Source organism: Diabrotica virgifera, chromosome 9, assembly GCF_917563875.1.
Source record: "Diabrotica virgifera virgifera chromosome 9, PGI_DIABVI_V3a".
Classification (NCBI taxonomy): Eukaryota; Metazoa; Arthropoda; class Insecta; order Coleoptera; family Chrysomelidae; genus Diabrotica; species Diabrotica virgifera.
Window position 1 is genome coordinate 190,071,349 of NC_065451.1, and position 27,295 is coordinate 190,098,643.

A 27,295-nucleotide genomic window follows, 5' to 3' on the forward strand; every position below is an offset into this window, starting at 1 on the left:
AATCTTAAATTTTCACCTTTTTTATCTCCAACCGTTAATTTTTAATAGCCATCTAAATATTACCTCTTCTATATAAATAAAAATGAATGTTTGTATGTATGTTCCGTATAGACTCGCAAACTATGCATTTGATCATATGATGACCTTAATGACAGTTGTTGTGCATGAACCCGGGATGGTTTCTGAAGTGGTACGGTCTACCTAAGTGAAAAGGGGGCTTTCCTCCCCGAAATTATTTTAAATTTTTTTGGCCAAATTTTTTTTTCTTAATTTTATACGATGTAGAACCAAAATATACATACAATCCTAAATTTTCACTTTTTTATCTCCAACCGTTAATTTTTAATAGCCATCTAAATATTACCTCTTCTATATAAATAAAAATGAATGTTTGTATGTATGTTCCGTATAGACTCGCAAACTATGCATTTGATCGTATGATGACCTTAATGAAAGTTGTTGTGCATTAACCCGGGATGGTTTCTGAAGTGGTACGGTCTACCTAAGTGAAAAGGGGGCTTGCCCCCCCGAAATTATTTTAAATTTGTTTGGCCAAATTTTTTTTTCTTAATTTTATACGATGTAGAACCAAAATATACATACAATCCTAAATTTTCACTTTTTTATCTCCAACCGTTAATTTTTAATAGCCATCTAAATATTACCTCTTCTATATAAATAAAAATGAATGTTTGTATGTATGTTCCGTATAGACTCGCAAACTATGCATTTGATCGTATGATGACCTTAATGAAAGTTGTTGTGCATGAACCCAAGATGGTTTCTGAAGTGGTACGGTCTACCTAAGTGAAAAGGGGGCTTGCCCCCCCCCCCCCCGAAATTATTTTAAATTTTTTTGGCCAATTTTTTTTTCTTAATTTTATACGATGTAGAACCAAAATATACGTACAATCCTAAATTTTCACTTTTTTATCTCCAACCGTTAATTTTTAATAGCCATCTAAATATTACCTCTTCTATATAAATAAAAATGAATGTTTGTATGTATGTATGTTCCGTATAGACTCGCAAACTATGCATTTGATCGTATGATGACCTTAATCAAAGTTGTTGTGCATGAACCCGGGATGGTTTCTGAAGTGGAACGTTCTACCTAAGTGAAAAGGGGGTTCTACTTAAAAAGTTCTACCCCCCCAAAATTATTTTAAATTTTTTTGGCCAAATTTTTTTTTCTTAATTTTATACGATGTAGAACCAAAATATACACACAATCCTAAATTTTCACTTTTTTATCTTCAACCGTTATTTTTTAATAGCCATTTAAATATTTAACATCTATATATATAAAAAATTCTCTTTCTTAGTATTTGTTGCCATACTCCTCCGAAACTACTAGACCGATTTTTATGAAATTTGGCAGTTATACTCCCTGATATCATATTATTATTATATCTGATATTATCCTTGATATTATCCCTGATATCATATTATCCCTGATATTATATATGATAGTTCGCTATCCAACGGTATATAAATCGTCTCTCTAGGTCAATTAGTTTCCGAGATAACAAAACGAGCCCGTAGGACAACACGAGAGCACGAGAGCACGAGAGACGATATTAAGCACACGAGAAGAACGGGCGAAAATTGTACTAACATCCGTGAAATTATGAAGTTTTTAATTTTTCGATTACTATTCTTAATGTACAAAAAATATTTCAAAATTTTGCCGAAGGACCATGTCTCTGGCATAATAATCAAAATTTTGGCAGATGCTTTTGATGGAGGCGCATCTCTGGTATAATAATCAAAATTTTGGCGAAGGCGTGTATCTCTGCTACAATAATAATTTTTTCCCCAAAAAACTAGCGCCAGAACACTTCGCTCTCTGTCTCAATAGGTCCGTCCGTCAGTTTACTCTTTTTAATGCTTTTAAAATTTTACCAAAATACAGAAGCATAAAATCAAAGGCTATTGTTGATCAAAAAATGTTTCTATAAATTATTTTGTAGAACACCTACGTTTGTTAGAGTTTATACAATTATTACAGGGAAAAGCAACTGCCGAAAGGCCACATTTACTCAAAGTCAATTGCTCGAATAAAAAAGAAAATTGTATATCTAAAATATTTATTCACAATAGTACAAAATATAGATATAAGAAAGATAGTAAGTATAATAGAACAAATTATATGATATTCCACGTATATAATCGTATATTAATTTATGCTGAAAACATCTTTATTATAAATCTTAAATATGTTTGAGCTTTGGAAATAAATGAAAAATAACCGCAGAAATTTATTTGCGCTCTAGAACAAGAACAAAGTTTAAATGAACTAAAAATTGAACAGTGTAGTCCTTCTCAGAGGCATTTTTCAGTACGTCACAAGTAACCGCAAAAAAGGTAAGTCCGTGGTAATAAACATTTATAACATTTATTATAATCTGACATTTAAGTTAATTGGGACAGTTGTCAGAATCGTAATCAGCCAAATATGAAAAGGGTATTGCAGTTTAACGCTTTAATTTGCAATTTGGTATAAAAACAAATCAATTGTGTTTATTGCATTTATAAAATGGTATTTTCTTTGATTTATATAGTCTTATAAATTGTACAGATTATAGTCGTATATATAATTCCTAAATCGTTTTTTGTTCGATTATAGCGCCATTTATCAACAATTAGAATAAATGTTATAACAAACTGTGATCACGGACGTACCATTTTTCTGTCACTTCCAACTTAATGCGTTAGAAAGAAATCGAAAAAGAAAGCAAATGCACTGAAAGATGCCTCTGAGAACGAGTATCCATAAGTGGCAAACAACCTCAAAATGGTCATAGAAGATATAGAGATAGTGTTGATAGGTTATTGCGTTTACTAAACAATTACATATTATGAACCACAAATTAATATCTGTGATTATATACGTGGAATATTACATAATTTGTCCTATTAAATGTACCTCTCTTATATACCTACAAATTTTGTATTATTGTGAATAAATATTTGGACATATAATTTTCTTTTTTATCTCTAGCAATTGCGTTCGACCAATTGATCTAGAATTAAAATTATGACACATTATCGAATTATGACACATTATCTAAGGTGCAACGAAGTTCACCGGGTCAGCTAGTTTATTAATATTTTGTATTTTGGCAATGACATCCGATGTGGACGTCGAAACGTTAATAAAATCATTTTGTTAGTTAAATTGTGGCTTATTTTCCATTTAGAATAGTTGCTTACAAAACGAAAAAAAAAACAGAAGTTTCTACGATGATTAGAAACCAAAATATTGCCAAAAACCGAAAAAACACGTTTTAATTTTTATTACGGTTATGGGTTTAAAAATTTTTTGGTCGAATTATTCTTGATGTAGAACATGTAGCCCAATAAATGACCGTTTTGTAGTGTAATTTCCAGGGGCAACTCCGAATTGCATGAAAATTTGGATTTAGGTTCTACTTACCCTCCACTTCAAAGTTGAATTTGTACCGTTGGTTGCTTTTACTTGGGGGGTGACATTTATCCCTTCTCGGGGGGTGAAAAACGCGTGTTTGGAATAAGGCCGGAAATGGATAAATTGACTTATTTTAAGCACCTTTTGTTCTATAAAGTTTTTCACGTAAGTCAATACTTTTCGAGTTATTCGCGATTTAAAATGTTGATTTTTCGACAAAAAAACTACGTTTTCAGACAGTTTTTCCCAAATAACTCAAAAAGTAAATATTTTATCGAAAAAAATGTTGTTAGTAAAAGTGTAGCCTATAAAAAACTAAAAAAATGGTGTACCAGTAAAGTCTACAAATTGAGTAGAAGCAAAGTTGTAGTTCATGAAAAATACGTTCTTATTCGTCTAATTCCAAATCGAATAATTCAACGGCAAATCACCGAAGAAAGAAGCGTTTTTCGGGAGAACCTTATTAACATTTTTAAAGCTTTTAAAAAAAGCTTATTATTTGTTTTTTGCAAAAGTTTACAGCATTAAAAATAAACGAGTTACACTAAAAAAAAGTTGGCCTTTTTTTTGGTAAAAAAAAAATCGTGAAAACCTCCCTTTATTTAGCACCCTAAATGAAATTAATCGTTTGGCTTTACCATTTATTTTAACTGTATGCGTATTGTTTATATAATCTGTAAGTTTGATTAGTTTGAAGTGCTTATTTTTGAAAACATTTAGTTTTATAGTAAAAAAACAATTCTAAAAACTTTTGAAAAAATTCATTTTTGCAAAATAACTTAAAAAGTATTAGTGATATGAAAAATCTTAAAGGGTAAAAAAATGTAGGTTTTCCTATTATAAATATGTTAGTTTCATTTTGTTTCTCCGTAAGACAAAAATTGGTTAAGATATGGCTGTTCAAAATTTGCATACACTCGTGATTAGTGACCCATTCAAGCTTTCTCAATTATAACCCTTTCAAAAATAAACACTTTAAACCGGCGAGACTGACAGATCATATAAAAAATAGATAGGTAAGTAAATTGTTTGTAAAGCGGTAGCGATTAATTTCATTTGGGGAGCTAAACACGGCGAGATTTTCATGATTTTTTACAAAAAAAAAAGAGGGCCAACTTTAATACTAAAACTTTTGTTAACAATTAAAACAAAGCTTTTTATAAACACTTTAAAAAAATTTACATGGGTTTTTCCCGAAAAGTGGCTAATTTTTCGGTGATTTCACCTTGAAATATTCGATTTGGAATTAGTTGAATAAGAACGTATTTTTCATGAGCTACAACTTTGTTTTTATTTGATTAGTAGACTTTACTGATACACCATTTTTTTTGGTTTTTTATAAGCTACACTTTTGCTAAGGATATTTTTTTCGATAAAATATTTACTTTTTGAGTTATTTGCGAAAAACCGTCTGAAAACGTAGTTTTTTTGTCGAAAAATCAACATTTTCAATGGCAAATAACTCGAAAAGTATTGACTTACGTAAAAAACTCTATAGAACAAAAGTTGCTTAAAATCAGTCATTTTATCCATTTCCGGTCTTATCTTGAACGTATGTTTTTTCACCCCCGAGAAGGGGTGACTGTCACTTCCCAAGTAAAAGCAACCAACGGCACAATTTCAACTTTGAAGTGGAGGGTAAATAGAACTTAAATCCAAATATTCATGCAATTCGGAGTTGCCCCTGAAAATTACACGGTATCGCCGAATTTTCCGTTCATTTACTGGGCTAATGTGGTTTTTTGGAATTTCGCTGGGAGCATTTTTCACTATCTTAACCGACTAGGCCCTTTAGTTTTATTTAGTGTAATAAAAGTTTTCTGAACAAGCAGATTTGGCTACCAATTTTTTTTTAAATTGCTGTAATGCTCATATTTGGCTCTTTGGCTAAAAAGTTTGCCGACCACTGGTATAGATATTAATCCATATTATTAACGTCTATTACGCCAGATCATCCATTTCATAAGTCCATATTTGGAATAGTTTCATATTTTTTTGCTAATTTTTTGCTAATTTATTACCACAAAAACAAATTTTTTGCTCCACCCCTAACCGAGAAACAATGGTTGATGTAGCGTAATATTACGTCACATCAACGATAGCCATATCTCGCGAACCTAAAGAGCTAGAAAATCGTACTACGCGGCATATTTTTTTGCTAATTTATTGCTGTCGATCTGCATATGCAACATACCCCAAAACCACCCCTGCTTCCCTTACAGCTAAACAACACCCCAAAAAACAACGAAAAATCTTGAAAAATGATTTTTGTGATATAGTTGACGGTTGATATTTAATTGCTAATTTTTTGCTGTCATTAGCCGCAAAAAACAATTTTTTTGCTCCACCCCTAACTGAGAAACAATGGTTGATGTAGCTTATTATTACGTCACATCAACGATAGCCATATCTCGCGAACCTAAAGAGCTAGAAAATCGTACGACGCGGCATATTTTTTTGCTAATTTATTGCTGTCGATCTGAATATGCAACATACCCCAAAACCAATTAAATCTCAACCGTCAACTATATCACAAAAATCATTTTTCAAGATTTTTCGTTGTTTTTTGGGGGTGTTGTTTTGCTGTAAGGGAAGCAGGGGTGGTTTTGGTGTATGTTGCATATTCAGATCGACAGCAATAAATTAGCAAAAAAATATGCCGCGTCGTACGATTTTCTAGCTCTTTAGGTTCGCGAGATATGGCTATCGATGATGTGACATAATATTAAGCTACATCAACCATTGTTTCTCAGTTAGGGGTGGAGCAAAAAAATTGTTTTTTACGGCTAATGACAGCAAAAAATAAGCAATTAAATATCAATCGTCAACTATATCACAAAAATCATTTTTCAAGATTTTTCGTTGTTTTTTGGGGGGTGTTGTTTAGCTGTAAGGGAAGCAGGGGTGGTTTTGGGGTATGTTGCATATTCAGATCGACAGCAATAAATTAGCAAAAAAATATGCCGCGTCGTACGATTTTCTAGCTCTTTAGGTTCGCGAGATATGGCTATCGTTGATGTGACGTAATATTACGCTGTTTCTCGGTTAGGGGTGGAGCAAAAAATTTGTTTTTGTGGTAATAAATTAGCAAAAAATTAGCAAAAAAATATGAAACTATTCCAAATATGGACTTATGAAATGGATGATCTGGCGTAATAGACGTATATTATTATATAGATGAAGATTAACGACAAAGGTTCAAGTAGTTCAATCGTATTCACTATCTCATAATTATTGTGATTTCTGCTTATCTTGTTGCTTAAAGATTGTAATTCCGATTATAAGTCTAGTTCTATGTACCTTAGTAGTACGCAATGTATATTAAATTCGTTGACTCTTTTGAAAAAACAATAAGTTACAGGATATTTGGTAATTCGTGATGTGATTACTACATCGGTACGATTCTACGAATAATTCGATATCTTTGATAAATCTTTGATATTTTCTGATAAATTTTATAAATTGTAATAAACAACCCAACGACATACATAATACGCGTATGACAAAATATTTATGAATTATTCTTCTTTTTCATCAACATCATTGGCTCTACAACTCATGGTGGGTCTTGCTTGGCTGGTTCTAGAATCAGCTTCCATTCTTTCCTATCCTTTGCCTTTGTTTTCAATTTCGTACTTCGGGGCCTTCGTATACTTAGTTTTATTAGTACTTTTTCATTTTTAGGTACTACTTATTTTGCATTTAGAAGGGTATCCCTTTCTGCACTTTAAATTTGTCTTCACTTTAATACTTCATTGACTTTTCCTCCTCCTGCTTATTCCTTGATCTCTTGTCATTGCGTTGTGACACTCTAAATATTGTAAGCTTGCTGTCTCCATTGGCTGTGATCCTGTGCCAAATGGATGGCTTCATGTAGAGATTTTCCCACCAGAGTCTTTATTTGGTCTGCTCATCGTATTTGAGATCTTGTTTTTAGTCTTTCACCTTTAAATTGCCTTCTTCTACTTACTTTTATTTTTTCGTGTCTGGATCCGAGTTTACAGAGATACAGTTTTTCTGCCCAGTATCGGACTACGTCTACACCCTTTGTATTTGCGAGCCATAAATCATCCAGAGTGCACTGTGATGGGCAAAGTCTGTATACTCTCAGGTGTACCACGTTCTGTACATATTTCCCCACATTCACAAAGTGCGTCGTTATCTGTCTTGATGCCCCATTTAAGGAGGTTCTGTTTTACAGGGGCAACACCTGTGCGTATGCGGTTGAGTGTCCGCCAGGTTCTCCAGTCCAGGTTCATACCATTAAGTCGTTCTGGATGTAGGGGGAACAGTTCGGGTGGTTCGACGCTGACATTTCTCATAAATATTTTCCTTGATTTAAGTCGGCTGGTTCCTAGCGGTTCGTCAAACCCGTATAATTGGTGCCTTTCATCGAAAGTTTGCCTGAACTTCTCCTCATATTTTGAGACGCATCTACGGTCGTCTGGTGATGCGAATCCAGCTGTCCGGTACAGTAGGGGTAGAGGGGTAGGCTTCATACAACCGGTAATTATTCTACATGTTTCATTTAACGCCGTGGTGGCTTGTTTGGCGTGTCTAGATCTATCCCAGACGGGACAAGCATATTCCCCTGTTGTGAAACATAAGGCCTCAGCTGTTGACTTTAAGACCTGGGGGTTTGCACCCCACTTGCTCCCTACAAGTTTCCGGAGAAGGCTGTTTCTCGTAGACACCTTTTGTCTTGTGCTCTGACAGTGGAATCTAGTATCACTCCAAGATATTTGGGCCTATCAGTATGTTCCAAGCGTTTTCCTTCCCAAGCAAGATTCAGTTTTACATGCACCAGATGGTTGTTGAGATGGAATGCATATACTGGGGTTTTAGTAGGGTTTGGCTTTAATTTTGGCTTTAAGTTTGTAGTAAGTTGACATCATGTTTAAAGCCTCTTCCATTGTCGACTCTACTTGTGTGAGTGTTTTTCCCTTTACGGCGATGCCAAGGTCGTCAGCGTAAACAAAACTGTCAGTCTGAGGGTGCATTGGTTAGTCGTTGGTGTAGATGTTAAATAGACACGGCACCAGAAGGCTTCCTTGAGGTAGGCCATTTTTTGGGTTCTCCATCTTCTCTTCCTTCCATTTGGCATAATGTAGAAGCGTCTATTACACAACAGTGATCTAATGATATTTACCAGGTCATAGTCAAGCACAGTGTTATAGATTTTAGTTAGCAAGGTTCTGTGGTTTATCGTATCATAGGCCGCTGTGACGTCTATCAAGGCTACTCCCACTATCTATTTTTGCTCAAATCCCTCCACTATGTACTCTATTAGGTGCAGCACTTGGCCTGTGCATGATTTACTTGGTCTGAAGCCTGCTTTTTGTGGGATTAGCCTTCTACTACTAATAGTTCTATAGTCCCCGTTCTTCTGGCTATGTAGCCGAAGTAATTTAGGTAATGCTCTTTTCGACTTTCATCTGCGTATCATAGGTTAGGTACTGATTTTTCTTCCTCCTTCAGTGATTCCTCCATCTCATTCGTTTAGCGCTTTCCTCATTATATATTCAGAATATATGTTGTATAATAATGGTGATAGTATGCTTTTCTATTAAACTCCAGAGGTGATCTCATTTTACTGAATCGAAAGCCTTTGTGCAGTCTTCGAAACAAAAAAACATTATTGTATGGTGTTCCTTGCTTTTTCTATTATGTGTCTGGTATTCAATACCTGCTCACGCGTTCCTTTTCCTGATACGAATATGCATTGTTTCGGACACACTATCTCAGGAAGTAAAAAGCTCTTTAACCATTCATTGTTTATATGTAGCAGGATTTTGCTTGCATGTGGAATAGGGGCGATGGTTCTGTAATTCCTGAATATTGTTTGTGATCCTGTTTTATGGAAAGGGATAAAGGTTGATTAGCATCACTCATCAGGTCATTTACCTGTGATCCATATTGTGATGCACATATACAGAATTACATCTACACCACTGGCGAAGTGTCCATGTAACCACTGTCACCATTGCTAACAGTTAAAAATCTTGCAAATAAATATTTTATGACGATTAATAATTCCATTTACCTATATTTTTACCAATAGAAATATATTATTATATTATGTGTTAATAGTACCTACCTAATTCAGTAAATAACAAACTACTCGTAGACTCACGAAAATATTGGCGAGTTTATGTGACTCAGTTGCACTTTATTATACTCTGTTATCAGTCTCATTTGTGGTTACAATGGTTATATCCTTGCTGTCGCTTGGGACCGGCTAGTGTCTGAAAATTTTGAAGGAGCGACAGCGTGAGCGCGCTATGTATATCAGTAGCCCTGTTACCAGATTTAAATTTGGTTACAGTACCTATAAAAAGTGTGCGTGCAGTTAACCATGAATGAGTGTCGCTGCGTAATCGATCAATTACTTGAAAAGTAATTCTCCTTGTATAATTTTTAAGAAAAAAACAGATTATTGAAAATAAAAGACTATTTTAAACAATTTAAAAAAGGAATCAAAAAAAAGTAGTTCGATATTTTAAATTTAGTTGGTACAATGAAAATCCTTGGTTATGTGGTTGCAAGAAAAATAGACTGTATTGTTGGCCATGTCTTCTGGTTTCTACAGAAAAATGGGTGGACCAGGTTCACGATTTAAATAGTTTAGAGTTTTAAAAAGGAGACATGAAATTTCTCCGTTACCTACATGTAAGATGTATACCCAATTTGATTCAGTTTGGCAAAAAAAGAATTGAAAGTTCTCTTAACCAAGCTTTTAAAGCAAATATTGCTAAACATAATTATTTTGTTAAAAAAAATAGATAGGTATATCCTTAGCACACTTATCATATATACCGGGTGTTTTTTTGGCCAAACAAGAATTAGCGTTTCGTGGTCATTTTGAGGGCGACGACTCTGACAATCGAGGCAATTACAGGGAATTGTTAACATTAATGGCCAAAAAAGATCAAACATTTTGCCAACATCTAGAATTATCAACTGTTTTTTCGATAGTTTCAAGTGATATACAAAATGATATTATTGAAGCTATATATACATTTAGCCATATCTTCATTTTTTTTAAATAAGATTTTTTGCATCTGGTTTTGGTAATATATAACACTTTAGAAAAAGTCACGCGTCGCCAATGTGGGAACAATGTGGCGTGCAAGATGTAGTAAGATGGGGTAGGCAAAGACGAAGAGAATGGTTCAGTCATATTAAAAGAATGGAGGAGCACAGACTACCAAGAATTGCACTAGAAGGAAAACCTGCAGGCAAGCGTCCACCGGGGAGACCACCAAAAATATGGATGGATAGCTGGCAGTCTACCTCTCAAGAAATACTTCAACGTCGGAATTAACAGATCGACAGATCTACAATAAGTATAAGAAGAAGAAGACATCTACGCCAACCTTGCCCATTGCTGTTAATCTCCACTGGTACGCCATCGATCACTGGGTTTCTTTTTTGTTTCTTAGTTGGTTGAGATTCATCTTTACTTCTGCTCGTAAAATAAGAGTCATGCCTCTTTATGAAGTGTATAGTTGTAAGCAGTAATGTTTCCAGGTCTCTGCATTGCTCTTTATGTCGGTTTTTACTTTTTAATTTGCTTTTGAATGGCTTGAAGTTATGTCTTGAACTCTAAGGTCAAATTTTTTTAACCTATACGCTGCCTATCGAAGAGGATGGAACTCGACTAGGAGCCATTCTGTTGAACGACACCTAACTGAAGTAACCGTATCACTCGCTGACGCATGAACGGCACCTGACTGAAGTAACCATATAACGCGCTTGCACGTGATCGGCAGCGAATGGGTTAAATAGTTCGTGACTAAAGTCCGGATTATAAGCATTTTGCTTTTTTTTGCTTTTTTCGGTTTTTTTTTTGCTTATTATTAGGATTTTTAGTAAAAATGCTTATTTTAAAGATATGTTGCTTATCTTTGTTTATTTTACGTCTTATGATAAACTATAGTTAAATTTCATGTATTACTTCTTGTCTTAAGCAAAATTCTATAAGTATACAGAGCTATAAAACCCTAATAATACAATAAACCATAAGAATTTTAATCTGTTAGGCTTAGGAGATAAACCGGAAAACCCATCATTATACCTGCCCAAGTAATAAACTAATATTTGTCTGCAGAAAGCCCAAATTTATTATATTGTTGTAAAATACTTTTCGGTAGTATCGGTACATTTGTCTAAATTTAAATACGCACCAATCACATCTACAGATGTTGAAAGAACTTTTTCTGCGTATAAATAATATGTCTATAGATAGAAGTAATAGTTTTTTACAAGAAAATTTTGAAAAACATGTTATTGTTAATAATTGTTTTTATGTTAATGGTCATGAATAAAAAATATATTAATATGTTAAATATTTTTCGATTTTTTTAATATATTATAGTTTAACACTTTTGTAATTTTTTATTTATTGTTAATAATACGATAATTAAAAATAAATGTAATTTAATGTTAATATCTTTTATTCATATTTATATCATTATATCCATGTTTACTTACAGGTTTTTTTCTTAAACCTTGCTTATTTCATAAAAACTTTGCTTATTTTTGCGACATTTTTTGCTTATATAAGTGCTTATTTTGACCTTTCTGTCATGCTTATAATCCGGGCTTTATTCATGACTTTCACGGCGCGCGGCGGTTTGAACGTTTGTTCCAGTTCTTAACACAGATTATTTATATGGTTATGATTAACAATACAATGAATAAAATTATTCTAATATCAATATATATTTTTGTTGCAGATTCATCATTCTACTTCTCATATTTTTGGCAATATGGGTAATATTTCCTCTAGTATTTATGAATTCCATATCAGTACAAAGGTTCTTCATATTCTTTAATTGTAAGTATATAAAAAATTATTATTATCTTGATTATTATTATTATCTTATTATTATCTTGATCGATTATCTTGATTAGGTCGATAATTATTATCTTGATATTATAATAATATAATTAAACATACTTTCCAATTCAATCTAGGAAAATTTTATTAACTATACAATACAATAACAAAAAATACCTGCCACGTGAGAATAGATCATAAAGTTTATTCTTGAAATAAATAAAAAAACAATAGACTATAATCTATCCATTAGTTCCCAGAAAAAAAATATATTAAATACATTTTTAATCATTTATCAATTACATTTTTAATCAGGATTTACAATCCTTTCAAAACAGAAATTATCAGCCATGAATATAAATAAAAAAAAGTTGAAAATAAACGTATCGAACAGGTGAACTTATGTTATCTTTTTTATTTAATAGGATTCTCCTTGTTAAATTGTTAGTTGAAGAGAGAGACTAAATAAATATAGATTACTAAAGGTAATCCGTAATCCTTCAAGGCAATATATTCAGAAAGCGAGGAAGTGAGAGAAGAAGAATATCATGGTTAAAGAACCTGAGAAAATGGTTCTCCACAACAACAACTAATCTATTTAAAGCATCAGTTAATAAAATAATTATAGCCAGAATGATCGCCAATATTCGAAACGAATAGGCACCAAAAGAAGAAATTATTGTTAGTTGTTTTTTAAAACAAGAATTTCTGTTTGCGCCACATTTTATGAACATTCTTGGTCAACTTGATAAAAACATCATATTATAGGAGATTAAACAAATCTGCAATTAAAAAAAGAAATCTTTCCTAAAATATAAATCAGAAAAAACGGGTGGGTTGTGATTGCGCGCAGCGGTCAAATACCTCCTGCGGTTCTCTCACTCTAATGGGGAATTCTCACGACGAGGTCGAGGCGCGTGTTGAAGCGAGATTCAAGTGGGTCCTAATTTAAACGTCGGCAAAGAGAGATATAATATATATAATAGTGGAAAAGAAAGAGAACGCAGATACCCTACAAGACGGTAAAATTAGTAATATTTACACTTTGTGATAAAATGTCCCGAATATGTCCCGAAGAATACAGGCAACCAAAAAGTTGACCGCTCTCAGTGGTGGAGATAAAAATATTAGTTGGTTTTTTTAATTCTCACAATGATAAAAATTAAAACAAAACGTAGTTTGACCATAAAATTACCACGCCACTGATCATACCCTCGGCTGACGAGACATCCACACTATCTACAGGCTAATAAATTTTAGCATTTGGTGTTATTTTAAGGGTCATAAATACCAAATTTTGATAGAAATTTCTCTATCTCTTCTTACGTTTAATCTTTTTCACGTTGGGTTGAATTCCGTCTTCAGTTTTTATCTTTTTCTGTTACATTTTTTTATTTCACTCATAATGTCGCAACACGCTCTGTCAGTTTTCCTCTTAAGGTCGCCTCATATTATAATGCACGTCGCGTTTTCGTCACGTAGCGTTTCGTTTGCGAAAAATATAATTTAATGGTTTTTAAATTGAACAATTCATATTGTGCGTATAAGACACGTAACGTAGCGTATAAGACACGTTACGTCTGCGTTCGGTTCATTCGAAAACAATATTTTTCGGATGTTGACAGATACGAGTCGTTTTCCCCTTGTTGTTTATGTAGGTATTTCTTTGAATTTGATACCGAGTATTTAGACCGGTCAGTATCGTCGCCGCCGCTAGCGAAATTATTCCGATTTGATTTTTTGCACAAATTTACTCAAAGAGAGGTTCTTATAACATATCCACAGGGTGCCAGGCGGTGCCGTGGTCGAAAAATTGTTTAAACAATCTTTTTTAAACAAATTCACAAAAATATTTTTTCATTCGAGCAATATTTTTTTTAGATAATTTGGGTAATTCTGAGCAAAAAAGGTTTCTTGTCATTTTTCTCTAAAATTGCGAAAAATCAAGGCTTAATAACTCGATTAAAAATTATTATTATGAATTTCAATAAGTGACCAAATCAAGTTTCAAACAACTTCTTCAAGGTCCTGAAGAGATTTTTGTCATTATTTTATTACAAAGCTGTTATTTTTAACTATTAACAATTACCGCTATAGTCCAACTGTATCGTCGCCCCCGTTAGCGAAATTAGATTTTTTTGCACAAACTTACTCAAAAAGAGGTCCTTATAACACATCAACAGGGTTCCGGGTGGTGCCGTGGTCTAAAAATTGTTTAAACAATTTTTGTTAAACAAATTCACAAAAATAATTTTTTATTAATAATTTAATTAAACCCAAATTAATAATAATTTGAGTTATTCTGGGCAAAAAAAGGTCTCTTGTGATTTTTCTCTAAAATTGATTGTTGTCGAGTTATATGGCCATTTCCGCATTTTTGCAAGATACGTTTTTTGCTATGAATAACCGTTCGTAATGAAAAAATTATTTTTGTGAATTTGTTTAATAAGAATAATTGTTAAAACAATTTTTTGACAAGGGCACCGCCCGGCACCCTGTGGATGTGTTTGTTATAAGGACTCTTTTTGAGTAAGTTTGTGCAAAAAAATCTAATCGAAATAGTTTCGCTAACGGGGGCGACGATACAGTTGGACTATAGCGCTAATTGTTAATAACTAAAAATAACAGCTTTGTAGTAAAATAATGACAAAAATCTCTTTGGGACCTTGAAGAAGGGGTTTGAAACTTGATTTGGTCACTTATTGAAATTCATAATAATACTTTTAATCGAGTTATTAAGCCTTGAAAATGGCCTTTTCGCATTTTTCAAATTTTTAATCGCATGTAACTCGACAACAATCAATTTTAGAGAAAAATGACAAGAGACCTTTTTTGCCCAGAATGACCCAGTTTATCTAAAAAAATATTGCTCGAAATGAAAAAAATATTTTTGTGAATTTGTTTAAAAAAAATGTTTAAACAATTTTTCGACCACGGTACCGCCCGGCACCCTGTGGATATGTTATAAGGACTTCTTTTTGAGTAAGTTTGTTTAAAAATATCGAATCGGAATAATTTCGCTAGCCGGGGCGACGATACTGCCCGGTCTAATTTAAAAAGTAGTTAAAAGAAGTAATTCGTCATGTAAACATGTGTTGTGACAATAAACACATCTGCACCGCACCAAACTGAAACCAACGTAAACGTTCTATGTATGATAATGTGAATGGGCAGTCCGATTGCCGGTCTGCAAACGCTACGTGCTGAAAACGCGACGTGCATTATAATATGACGCGACCTTAATACCCGCAAGTTAGGTTTGGACCGAAGGGTTAGGTCTTCCTCCTTTCTGACCGCTGCGCGATTGCAATTTGCCCGAAAAAACGAATTGAAGCTGAAGCTCATTAATGTTAATGGTTGTTTCATACTTAAATCCTGTTCTCCTTATTCAAGTTTATGTGACATAATTTAAAAACGAACAATAATAATCGTTGGGATAAAATATCTGTCACATAAACCAATAAAAAATATTTAAGTTTTAATCTATACATTGTTTGTCGAAAAAATATGATTTATTATTATGTTAAAAGTCTTAACATATTGTTACAATTTTTTGTGAATTCAGAGATTAGGTGACGCAAACCTGGTTTATCTAACTTTATTTTCAAAAAAATTATTAAATTATAAATATAATTTTTTTTATTTCTGGCCTTGGTGTGGAACCTTTAGCCATACTTAAAATCTAATTACATCAATAATTGTTATTTACTCTTACGATACTCTTCGCTAATAGTAATCAAACACCGACTCAGTTATAATAAACCAACTATTCCATGAAGAAATGGAAAGGAATGGACAAAAGTTAATTAGAAGAGAATTTTACAAATCGGTGTTAAATGAAAAGAGAAGCTTCAGATCTAAGACCTAACTGCGTGCCTGTACTCAGGAAAAATAATGATGAATTAATAATCAATGAAGAGGAGCTGCTCAAAACATGGCAAAACTTCAAAAATTTACTAAACATACACCAAGAGGAAGAACATGTAGATGATATATGTTGAGGTAGACATACCGGTAGAGGTCCCAAAATAGACGAAACATGAAACATTGCAAGCAATTAGCAAATCGAAGAACGTAAAAGTTCCAAGCTTATTCCTTATCAATCATCGTACACGTACACAGCAATCCAAGCGGTCTTTTACATATCAAATACATAGCCCAAGTTATGAATAAATATACTACTGCTACTAATTATTTTACTTAAAACAAAAGGTTCGTTATTGAAAAATTAGGAAATATTGCATAGGTAGAGTTTGCTGACATGGTATTGTGACGATAATATAATTTTATCGTCTAGAGTACGCCAATGAATTAAGTAAAACGTGTTTTTGTACCGTCTCGTACGATATAAAAGTCGGAACGAAAAGCCTAGTTAGAAAAGTCTTGGAGCGTTGATCGAAGAATAATAAACAACAACGAGGCATAAGAGGTGAGTTATCCCGACCATTTTCCGCCGTCGTTTTGGTGCGCTGAACGAATCCGACTGTTTTTCCTTTACCTATCCTTATACGCGTATTTCCCTACATGTCTTTTCCGCTGGCGAGCTGAGCGAGACTTCCTCTCCTTATATGTCCGTTTCATAGTAATAAATGTAATTCCTAAATCCACGCGATCGTCGGTAGTATTCATTCATGTACCAGATATTGTCACATCAACCCGAACTTAACGTTCGATACGTAGGTTATAAATATATTTTATTAACGAAATGAACGAGTAGTAATTCAGGCTAATTATCTTATCATTTGTAAGGTTTTGGTTCTAAATAAATGTCTTAAAAAGCGAACCTTCTGTCTTCGGCTGAATTTTTGTTACCTGGAGCAACAAACGCAACGACCACGTTACAGTATGAGTAGAACTTACATTCAAAGCGCATATTGGTAAACGAAGTTTATTTAATGTTACATTTTGATTTTATTTTTATATATATGGTAGTAGGTATATATAATCCTAGATATTTTTTTTATTATTTGCTTTGCCCAGGTTAGCTGTACAGACAGGACATGTATTGTGCCTCGCATTGTACATTTCCTGAACTGAAACTCGCCTTGAGGTTTTTTCTAATATTTATTATGTGAGACAACAGTGCGTCGGTAATTCGACACTGACAGTGACGTTTATACAAAGTTTATACGTATTATTTCTTATACACATAGATTTGGCCAACTCCGAAAAATAGCGTAACGCGGAGCAGTTCGGGTCTGTGGTCTATCTATCTCTCTCTACTGGCGCTTAGCTTTCTCTCTCTCTAGCATATGATGGCTGCCGCCTCTGTGTAACTGTCGTTCCATTACTCCCACCTCTTCGTAGATACGCTCACACTCGCACGACAGACAAAGATAGCTATTCCACCGTACTTGATATCGACGTTACACCCCGATGCATTGTTTAGCATATCCCTAGCCAGATCTATTCTTGACATATCTCTGCGTTTATACCATCAAAAACAATAATTTCTATACACATAGGCGCGAAATGTTGCCAAGTCAGTGACGTTCGATTTCTTGTTATAAAAAAATCGATTTTTAGTAGTTCCAATGTGACACAAAATCTAGGCAGGGGATAAAAAATTTATTTGAAGAAAGTGTATTTTTTTGTTCTTCTTAATGGCGGTACAGGCTCGTTTTTTCAATATTTTATTTAGCTATAGAGTAATTTCCACATACTAACATATTTCTGAAATTGGGCTCTGTACCGCCATTCTTTATTATATTACGAATATGTGTGCCAAATATCTCGACAAAATATTCAAAATTAGAGCCGCAATCTTGGAACGCGTTTGTTTCTACCTGTTGATCGCTACTGTTTGCTCTTAAGAGACACGTTATATTTCAGTTCGTTCAGAGAGGACCATAAATGCCCTTATGTACGTTTCACTCTCATTAGAGATCTTCAGAGGGGTATATATGACTACCTCTGAGCGAACTGAAACATATCCAGTCTCCCAGTACCGAATTACAACAAATGAATCGATATGGATGCCGTAGCGGCATCTGCTTAAAACAATTTTATTTCCGGAGAAATAAAACCTCTAATGGACCAAATTTCGGGTTACGCCTATTCGTGGTTTCTATTACTTGCAAACCAAACTCCGTTGTAACATGTAATAATCCCCATCCATAAAAATGGAAACACAACCAAGTGCTGTAATTATAGAGATATATCCATACTTAATCACCATTATCATTAGCCGTTTTGAGTCCACTGCCGAACATAGGACTCCCGTAAATAATTTCATTGCATCCAATTATTAATTCCATTTTTTCAAAATTATTTTTTTTTAATGTAAAACCAAATTTTTTTAAATAAACATTTCGAAACTGTCAATCGTAAAGATCATATAAACAATACATCTATAAAAGTAAATTGTAAAGCGGTAACGATTAATTTCATTTGGGGTGCTAAGTAGGGGTAGATTTTCACGCTCTTTTGCCAAAAAAATGGGACTAACTTTATTTTGCGCTTAACTCACTTAGTTTTGATGCAACAAACTTTTATAAAAAATGAAAATAGAACTTTTTTAAATGCTTTAAAAACGTTTTGATACGAGTTTTGATTGAGAAGTTTTCAAATCTTTAAAAAGTTTTGATGAGTTTTAATAAGAAAAATAGCAAAGAAATGCTTTAATTTTTGGTTATTTCTCATTGAAGTATTTAATTTGAAATTGGACAAATAAAAACTTATTTTTCATGAGCTACAACTTTATTTCTACTGGATCCATAGTCTCCATAAATACATCATTTTTTTAGTTTTTGTATAGGCTACATTTTTTCGATAAAATACTAACTTTTTGAGTTATTTGCGAAAAACCGTCTGAAAACTTTGTTTTTGGTTAAGATATAAACATTTTCACTCGGAAATAGCTCAAAAAGTATAGACAAAAATTATATTTTCGGACTTATCTTGAAAGTATGTTTTTCACCCCCGAGAAGGGGTGGCTTTCATCATCCAAGTAAAAGCAATCCTTGGCTCAAGTCCAATAATGAAGTAGAGGGCAAGAGGAATCTAAATCCAAATTTTCAAGCAAATTCGTGGTAACTAGGAAAATTAGACTCCAAAACGGTCATTTACTGGGCTAATAGATAAGTGTTTAACCCCTTTCGTTTCTATCGCCATATCAGTGAGGCCCAAGTACAAACTCCGAATTTAAATTTACAAGCTACAAAATATTTTTTTTTTATTAAAAACAGCTTATGTTTCATTTCGGTTCAGGGGTGATCCACCATCCCCATACGTTCGTTTCGGTCTCTCCAGACCTCTTTAGTGGGCGACAGTGGGGCCACATGAACACCTCTGGATCGAAACGAAACCAAGCTGTCTATTTAAGTATCGTACCCTGTAGCGACATCTATTAAAGAAATGAGAAGTCCCAGACCCCAGATGTAAAGAATAAATCTGAAAACTCTCGTGGAACCACTTTCTGGTAACATCCTTAATCTCTGTCTTTTACAATTATTTATAAGGCAAGGAGACGACGAATAAAGAAGACAAAAGAAACTCTACAATAAGCTACATAAGCTGCCTTTCATTTTACTCGTATTTTGATTACACGGAATCACGGACGAATGGACGGAATGTAGCCTATTGTAAAGTTCCTTTCGTCTTCTTTATTCCTGGTCTCCTTTCCTTATAAATTGTAAAAGGCAGATATTAAGGATGTTACAAGAAAGTGGTTCCACGAAAATTTTTAGATTTATTGTTTATATCTGGGGCGTCTCTTTTCTTTATTTTTTTTATATTATTATATACATTTTTTAGTTCAAGATCCGAAGAATCCCGAATTCAACAATCCTCAAAAATATGGCATGACCGGGGTAGTAAATTTCTATATAACCACCAAAGATCTGATAGACGGCTCTCTAGTAAGCATCGGAGCTTGGCTGTTGTTACAAGAAAATCAGATACAATCTACAAAAATCGCAGGTCAGGATGACAAAACAGCGAGTGAAATCATTAGAAATACAAAGAGTCCAATTGCAATATATCTGCATGGTGTTGGGTGTAACAGAATAAAGCCAAAAGAAACGTACGAGGTTTTGAGGAAGCACTTTTTGGTCATTTCACTGGACCACAGAGGTAAGTAGTCGCCAATATTGGTATAGTATAAGTAAGAGATATAGTAGAAACACTTTAAAACCCTATTTGGTTTTCACCGACCGGATCGCACATAATGAATCGTGTGGCGTTGTAAATTTTAGTTGGGAAGCAGTTCTTTAATAGATTATAGGTATTTACTGTTGTGGATGATGGATCAATCCATTTAAATCCTCTTAAATTATATTAATTGAGTTATAACAAGCTCAAAAAATAACTATATAGCTCTAAAAATGGCAATTTTTTGAGTTGTGTAATAAAAATGAACATAACTCTCTCTACTGCCTTCCCTCCTTATGGAGTATTGGGCGCTCTTGCGTTTCTTATCAAAAAGTGAAAGATGGCTAATTGGCTGGATCAGAGCATCCTCTTCTGTTTCATTGTTACGAAATTTCGTCTACAAGTCTTTTCCATTCCTCTTCTATTGCTCACTCTCTGTTTTACCTTTCTTCTTCTTTACGTGCCATTTCCGCGACGAAGGTTTGCAATCATCATTGCTATTCTCACTTTTGACACTACAGCCCGAAAGAGTTCAGTTGAGCTGCATCCAAACCATTCTCTGAGATTTCTCAGCCAGGACATTTTTCTCCTACCTATGCTGCGCCTTCCTTGAATCTTTCCCTGCATAATTAATTTTAGGAGTTCATATCTGTCAACACGTGTGACCTTTCTCCATCGCAGGCCAATTATTTTATGATCTCTTGTTACAGTTCTTCTCCAGCTGTTAGCTATTATCGAGCCTTCCTTTTCTTCTTCTTTCTGGTTGGTATTCTGGTGCCTGTCTGATATATTATTTTAGTCTTTCCTTAAAATATGTCCAATCTATTTCAATTTCGTTGTTTTAATTGTGACTGTTATGTTCTCTTGTTTTGTTCTTCTCCATAGTTCTATGTTTATTATTTTATCAGGACAGTATATTTTAAGGATTGTTATCAAAGACTTATCTATAAAGGATTGTAATTTTTTTGTAATTGTTTCTTTTTGTCTCCAACATTCTACGCCATACAATAATGTTAAATATTTTGATATTGGTTAATTCTAATATATTGCGTGTGTTTCAGATTTTCTTAGGCAGTTATTATACACGTTGTGCCTTTACTACTATTTTTCTCGATCTGATCTACTACCACCTTTTTTCTTCTATCCTTCTTAATGTTGTTCTGAAGCTATTTCCTTGTGGCATTTTTATGATTAATTATTTATATGGGAAATAAGCCACAATTAAAATATGAAAAAAATAATTTTATTAACGTTTCGACGCCCAAATCGGGTGCCGTTGTCAAAATACAAAATATTACTAAAATAAACTAAAGTGTTGTTGATCAACAACACTTTAGTTTATTTTAGTAATATTTTGTATTTTGACAACGGCACCCGATTTGGGCGTCGAAACGTTAATAAAATTATTTTTTTCATTTTAATTGTGGCTTATTTCCCATATAAATAATTAATCTATCCTTCTTCTTCAGTTCCTCTATTTGTCTTCCATTTATTTTAATTTTAGTTTATTGGCTATTGATTTTTAAGAGTATAACTTTTTCTGTATCTATTTATCGTAAGGCACATTACGTTGGGGTATTTTGCAACCTTGTCGCCCTTCTTTTGCATGTGGTTGCTATGTTCGGTTAGGAGGCAAATGACGTATGGAAACACGAAGTCCTCCAACTGGTTATGCAATTTCCACCTAATACTTGTTTCTTTACCGCTTACTTTCTTCATCGCTTACTTTCTTCATTATCCAATCCGTTATGATTATAAATTGTGTCGGGGACAGAACGCATCCTTGTATACCTATAATACTCTACCGTTACTCCAGTCTGGCTCTACATCTACATCCCTTGTAGAATAACCTAATCAGGTTAATATATTCCATCGGTGTACTAATTAACTTAGGGACTAATTAACTTTTCTCCACGGTGAGTAGAGATCAAAATAAAGCCCAGCCCACTTATAATAAAAAGCTTTTAGGAGTTTATTGATTTTGATCCTGAAATAGACAAGTAATGATAATTTAACAAATTTCGTAGGATATGGTGATTCCGGTCCAGATAAACCACCAACAGAACTAGGAATTGTTGGTGATACATCCCAGGTATTTCAATGGATCCGAGCTTTAACAGACAACGATATTTACGTATGGGGCCATTCGTTAGGAACAGCTTTAAGCACCCACTCAGTCAAAAGGCTCAAGGAACAAAGTATCGTACCATCCGGACTAATTTTAGAATCTCCGTTTACTACCATGAGGGAGGAAATTCCAGCAACGTCGTTAGGAAAGGTACGTAAAGCTACATAATCATATTTTTCTTCTTCTCCTTATTATCTTGCGTCTTAGTGCATCTATGGCATGAGGTTTCATGATACTCTACTTACAGTATCTACCTTAATGTGTCTTTCAACTTCTTCTTTCTTCTTTAAGTGCCATTTCCGCGACGGAGGTCAGCAAACATCATAGCTATTCGGATTTTAGAGACGAGTGCTCTGAAAATTTCATTTGATGTACATCCGTACCATTCTCTCAGGTTGCGCAGCCACGATATTCTGCGTCTCCCTATGCTTCTTTCTCCTTGAATCTTTCCCTGCATAATCAATTAGAGCACGTTGTATCTCTCTACATGTGTAATGTGTCCGAGATATTCCAATTTTCTTGTTTTGATGCTATTTAAGATTTCTATTTCTTTGTTCATCTTTCTCAGAACCTCTTTGTTTGTGACGTGTTGTGTCCACGATATTTTTAGAATTCTTCTGTACACCTACAGCGATTCTAGTTTTTTCATTGATGCAGCATTCAAGATCCAAGCTTCCATTCCATAAAACAAAGTCGAGAAAACATAGCATCTAGCCAACCTAACTCTTAGCTCCAACTTCAAATATCTTGTGCAGAGCACTTTTCTCATTTGGTTAAAATTTTCTCTAGCATTTTCTATTCTGATTTTGACTTCCTGTAAGTAATCACCTGTGGAGTTGATCATTGTTTTAAGGTATGCATAAGGTATGCCTTTTAACTGCATGCCAGCAAATTTTTAAAATTCTTCATCATATTCAATTGAATGACCTTTATTATAGTAGGTATAGGTGGAGGTGATTAAAACGTTAAAAAGAAGTGATTAATTTTTTTTTGAAATACTCTAATAATAGGTCTGAAGTCTCCTTCTTCTAGTGGAATCTTACTGCTTTAGGATATTTCTACTGCAGCCTAGCATAGGTATTTCCTTTGCCCCATCACTCTCGTGGTCATATGCCCACTACTTGAAAAGTTACTTAAGGCCTGAATCTGGAAAGCATTTGGTCAGAAGGTATCCATTTGGTATCCTTGATGGGGTCTAGGACGTTTCATCGCCGCCGTTTCGATGCCGCCAGTTCGATGCCGATGCCGGCCGATTCATCGCCAGTCAATTAATCGCTATCTGATATATTTCCGAATTTTCGACAGTTAAAATTATTAGTTATTTTTAGTATTATTTAGGAATTCTAGGAAATGCGAGATATGACGACGATGAAATGGACTGGCGATGAACCGGCGGCATCGAAACGGCCGGCGATGAACCGGCGGCATCGAAACGTCCCATTCCGCCTTGATGTCGTTTATGATGTTATTATGGCCTATCTGACCATTACGTTGCCAAGTCTATTCACGCAGACTGTGCTTACCAGTAACGCCTTCATACCTTCTATTGATGTGCCCCTCAGAGATCCTGTGATTCCCAGGTAAACCAGTTTTTGTACCTTGTTCAGTCGACTATTTGGTACACCGTTATTTTCAGACAGGCAACTATATGTATTACACGCAGCTGTAGAACATTACGTGTTTATAACTAAGAAAATGTATTTATAACTTTTAGACACATCCTGCTATTTTATAGCAAAATAATCATCATCTTAATCTCAATTATCATCAAAAAATACATGAAATTCAAAAGTTACTTTCCTAGAAGAAACTTCTGGCAGTTATGTTTGAAATATTTGTCAACGAAGATTTATTTCAGAAACTAAATAACATTTATAGATTTTTGAATTAATATAATTTTTTATTTTAGATATTTTCTTGGATGCCATGGTTCACAGCGACTGTACTAAACCCAATTGAAAAAAATGGCTTCCAATTTAAAACTACAACAAATATCCTCGATGTTGATTGCCCCATCATGGTTATGCATGCTCAAGACGACAACGTAATTCCCTACACCCTTGGCGAAAAAGTTAGTACATTTTTATCTAAGCTAAGAACATTTTTTTAACATATTTTTACAATACAATACGCTCTTTTATCACAGATGAAATTATTATTTCAATATTTTGCAGATTTTTTTCTGTACTACTACTATTGGTTTACAGCGTTCTCCGACGTCTTCCGACTTTTAACCATCTAGCCGCCAGTCTTCTCTGTTTAACCATAGACCTGGAGGTATTTCTGTTTCCTCTAGTTCTGTTTCAATTCCTTCCCTCCGGCGGCTCCAGCAAGCCTTCCTCTTTTCCTTTTCCCTTGTGGTGTCTACGTCAAAATCTGTTTAGGGATCCCGTCATATGGCATTCTCTATACATGGCCGTACCATATAAGTTGTTTTGTTTTAATTTCATCAATTATTGTATGCATGATCCCCTATCATTTCTCGTATTCTCGCATTTGGTATCCGATCACTTTTTGATTTGCCTGCTGCCTGTTGCTCTTCTCCAGAAGTCAATTTCTGTTCCTAGGAACATTTTCTTTGTTCTTTGTTTAAATGGCCAAACTTCACTGCCATACGTGACTCCACTTTTAAGTATGGTGTTGTATATGAGCTGTTTGTTCGCTTTAGATATTATTTGGTCCCACAGAATGCCGTTTATGAAGGATGTGCTTTTTTACCCTGTATGTTTCTGTCTTTTAAAGTACCATAAAGTGTTCCACCTTGAGTTATCTTCATGCCCAAGTACTTGTATTCATCACAGTGTTTAATTTCTACCCCATCGTCTAATACTAATATAATGGGACTGCTTTGTCCTTTCAATACAAATGGCTTCAGTTTTCTTAATGTTGAATTCGAGACCCCATTTGTTATATTCTTCTATTAGCTTCTGCATCATGTCTCTCAAGTCATTATGATCCTGGACAATCAGAATTTGGTCAGCAGCGAAACATAAAGTCTCGTTGTTTCGTTGTCTCGTCATTGAAAGGGATTCCCATGCCATTACATTTTCTTTTCCACAGCTTGAGTTCTTGTTCCAGATAAATTTTGAAAAGGGTAGGCGAAATACAGCAACCCTGATTCAATCTGTTCGTGAACCTAAATCCCTCAGACATCCTTGATCCAGTTTTAATTTTTGCAGTCCCATTATGCAGACCGCTTTGATAAGACCATGTTTAATGTTGATTTGCTGTAGTGTTGTCCATAGTTTGCTGAGGGACACACTGTCATAATATGTTTTTGTAAGTCTACGTATACCAAGTAAACTTCTTTATTGAAGTTGTTCGCCTATTTTTTTTTTTAACTTGCGTAATAGAGTACAAGTGGTGTACTGTGGACCGCCCAGCTCTAAAGCCAGCAAGAATTTATTCTTTAACATTCATTAATCGATTATCGATTTCATCTGTCAGGCGTTGTTTTATGATTGGGTTCCTAAATTTACTTTCTATCGATTTGTACATCTATTATTCTTCGTTTTATTATTTTCGTTATGAGCCTAATTTTGGTCACTTTGGCAGATTCGTGCAATATATTATAAGAATTGCACATTTAATGATACAAGCCTATAATTTGGTCCACATATACTGCATAAATAAAGGTTCAAATTTAGATATGAGTCCATCTCAGATTTTGCCTTTTACAAAAATGGCGGTCATTCAAAATGGGCGACTATACATATATGACTAATAGCACGATATCTTTTGAATGAAAAGTCCGATTTCAACCAAATTTGGTACGTAGGTTCGTTTTGTGATTTACAAGATCGATGCCATAAACTGGAAGAATCGTTTTACCAGAAGTTTTGTTTTTCCTGGTTTTTTATGTAAAACTATTTTATATTATGTAAATAATTTATTTTCAATTTTTTCACCCTGTATATATTAATTTTTCAAAATGGTAATACCACTATTGAAAAGAGCGTAAGAATATGTTTTAGGAAATATTTTGAACTTTGTAGTTATGTTAATTATAATTACCATTTAATAAATGCATAACGTATCTTCACATGTGGCAGATTCGTGCAAATATTATAAGAATTATTGTACATTTAATGGTAGAGTCATATAATTTGGACAACATATACTACACATACAAAAGTTCAAATTTAGATATGAGGCCATCTCAGATTTTGCCTTTTACAAAAATGGCGAGCATTCAAAATGGCGGCTATACATATGTGACTAATAGCACGATAACTTTTGAACGAAAAGTCCAATTTTAGCCAAATTTGGTATCAAGTTTCTTTTTTTGATGAATAAGATCGAGGTCTTGAACCGGAAGAATCGGTTTACCAGAAGTTGTGTTTTTACTGTTTTTTATGTAAAAATATGTTGTTGTTTTTTCAATTCTTTCACCCTGTATATATTAATTTTTCAAAAAGGTAATACCGCCATTGAAAATAGTGTAAAAATATTTTTTAGGAAAGGTTTTGAAATTTTTAGTTATGTTAATTACCATTTAATAAATGCATAACGTATCTTCACATGTACCTATGTGCGGTAGATTCATTTTGAATGCCTGCCATTTTTGTAAAAGACGAAATCTGAGATGGCCTCATATCTAAATTTGAATCTTTGTATGTGTAGTGTGTGTGGTCCAAATTATATGCTTTTACCATTAAATGTACAATAATTCTTATATTATTTGCCCGAATGCGCCGCACATAGGTTCATAGGTACATGTTAAGATACGTTATGCATTTATTAATTGGTAATTAATATAACTAAAGAGTTCAAAATATTTCCTAGAAAATATTTTTACGCTCTT

General features: G+C 33.9%; 1 protein-coding gene across 4 annotated transcripts in view; it reads left to right on the forward strand.

Annotated features, from left to right (window-relative positions):
• The window catches only part of LOC114328999 (lysophosphatidylserine lipase ABHD12), an 82,223-nt gene that overhangs the window by 39,439 nt on the left and 15,489 nt on the right, over nt 1–27,295 (forward strand). For all 4 annotated transcript variants that reach the window (XM_050662714.1, XM_050662713.1, XM_050662715.1 and 1 more), the window contains 4 exons: nt 12,169–12,269; nt 20,028–20,345; nt 22,391–22,641; nt 24,401–24,562. In XM_050662714.1, the coding sequence (XP_050518671.1) occupies nt 12,169–12,269; nt 20,028–20,345; nt 22,391–22,641; nt 24,401–24,562 (832 nt within the window). The remainder of the gene's footprint in view (nt 1–12,168; nt 12,270–20,027; nt 20,346–22,390; nt 22,642–24,400; nt 24,563–27,295) is intronic.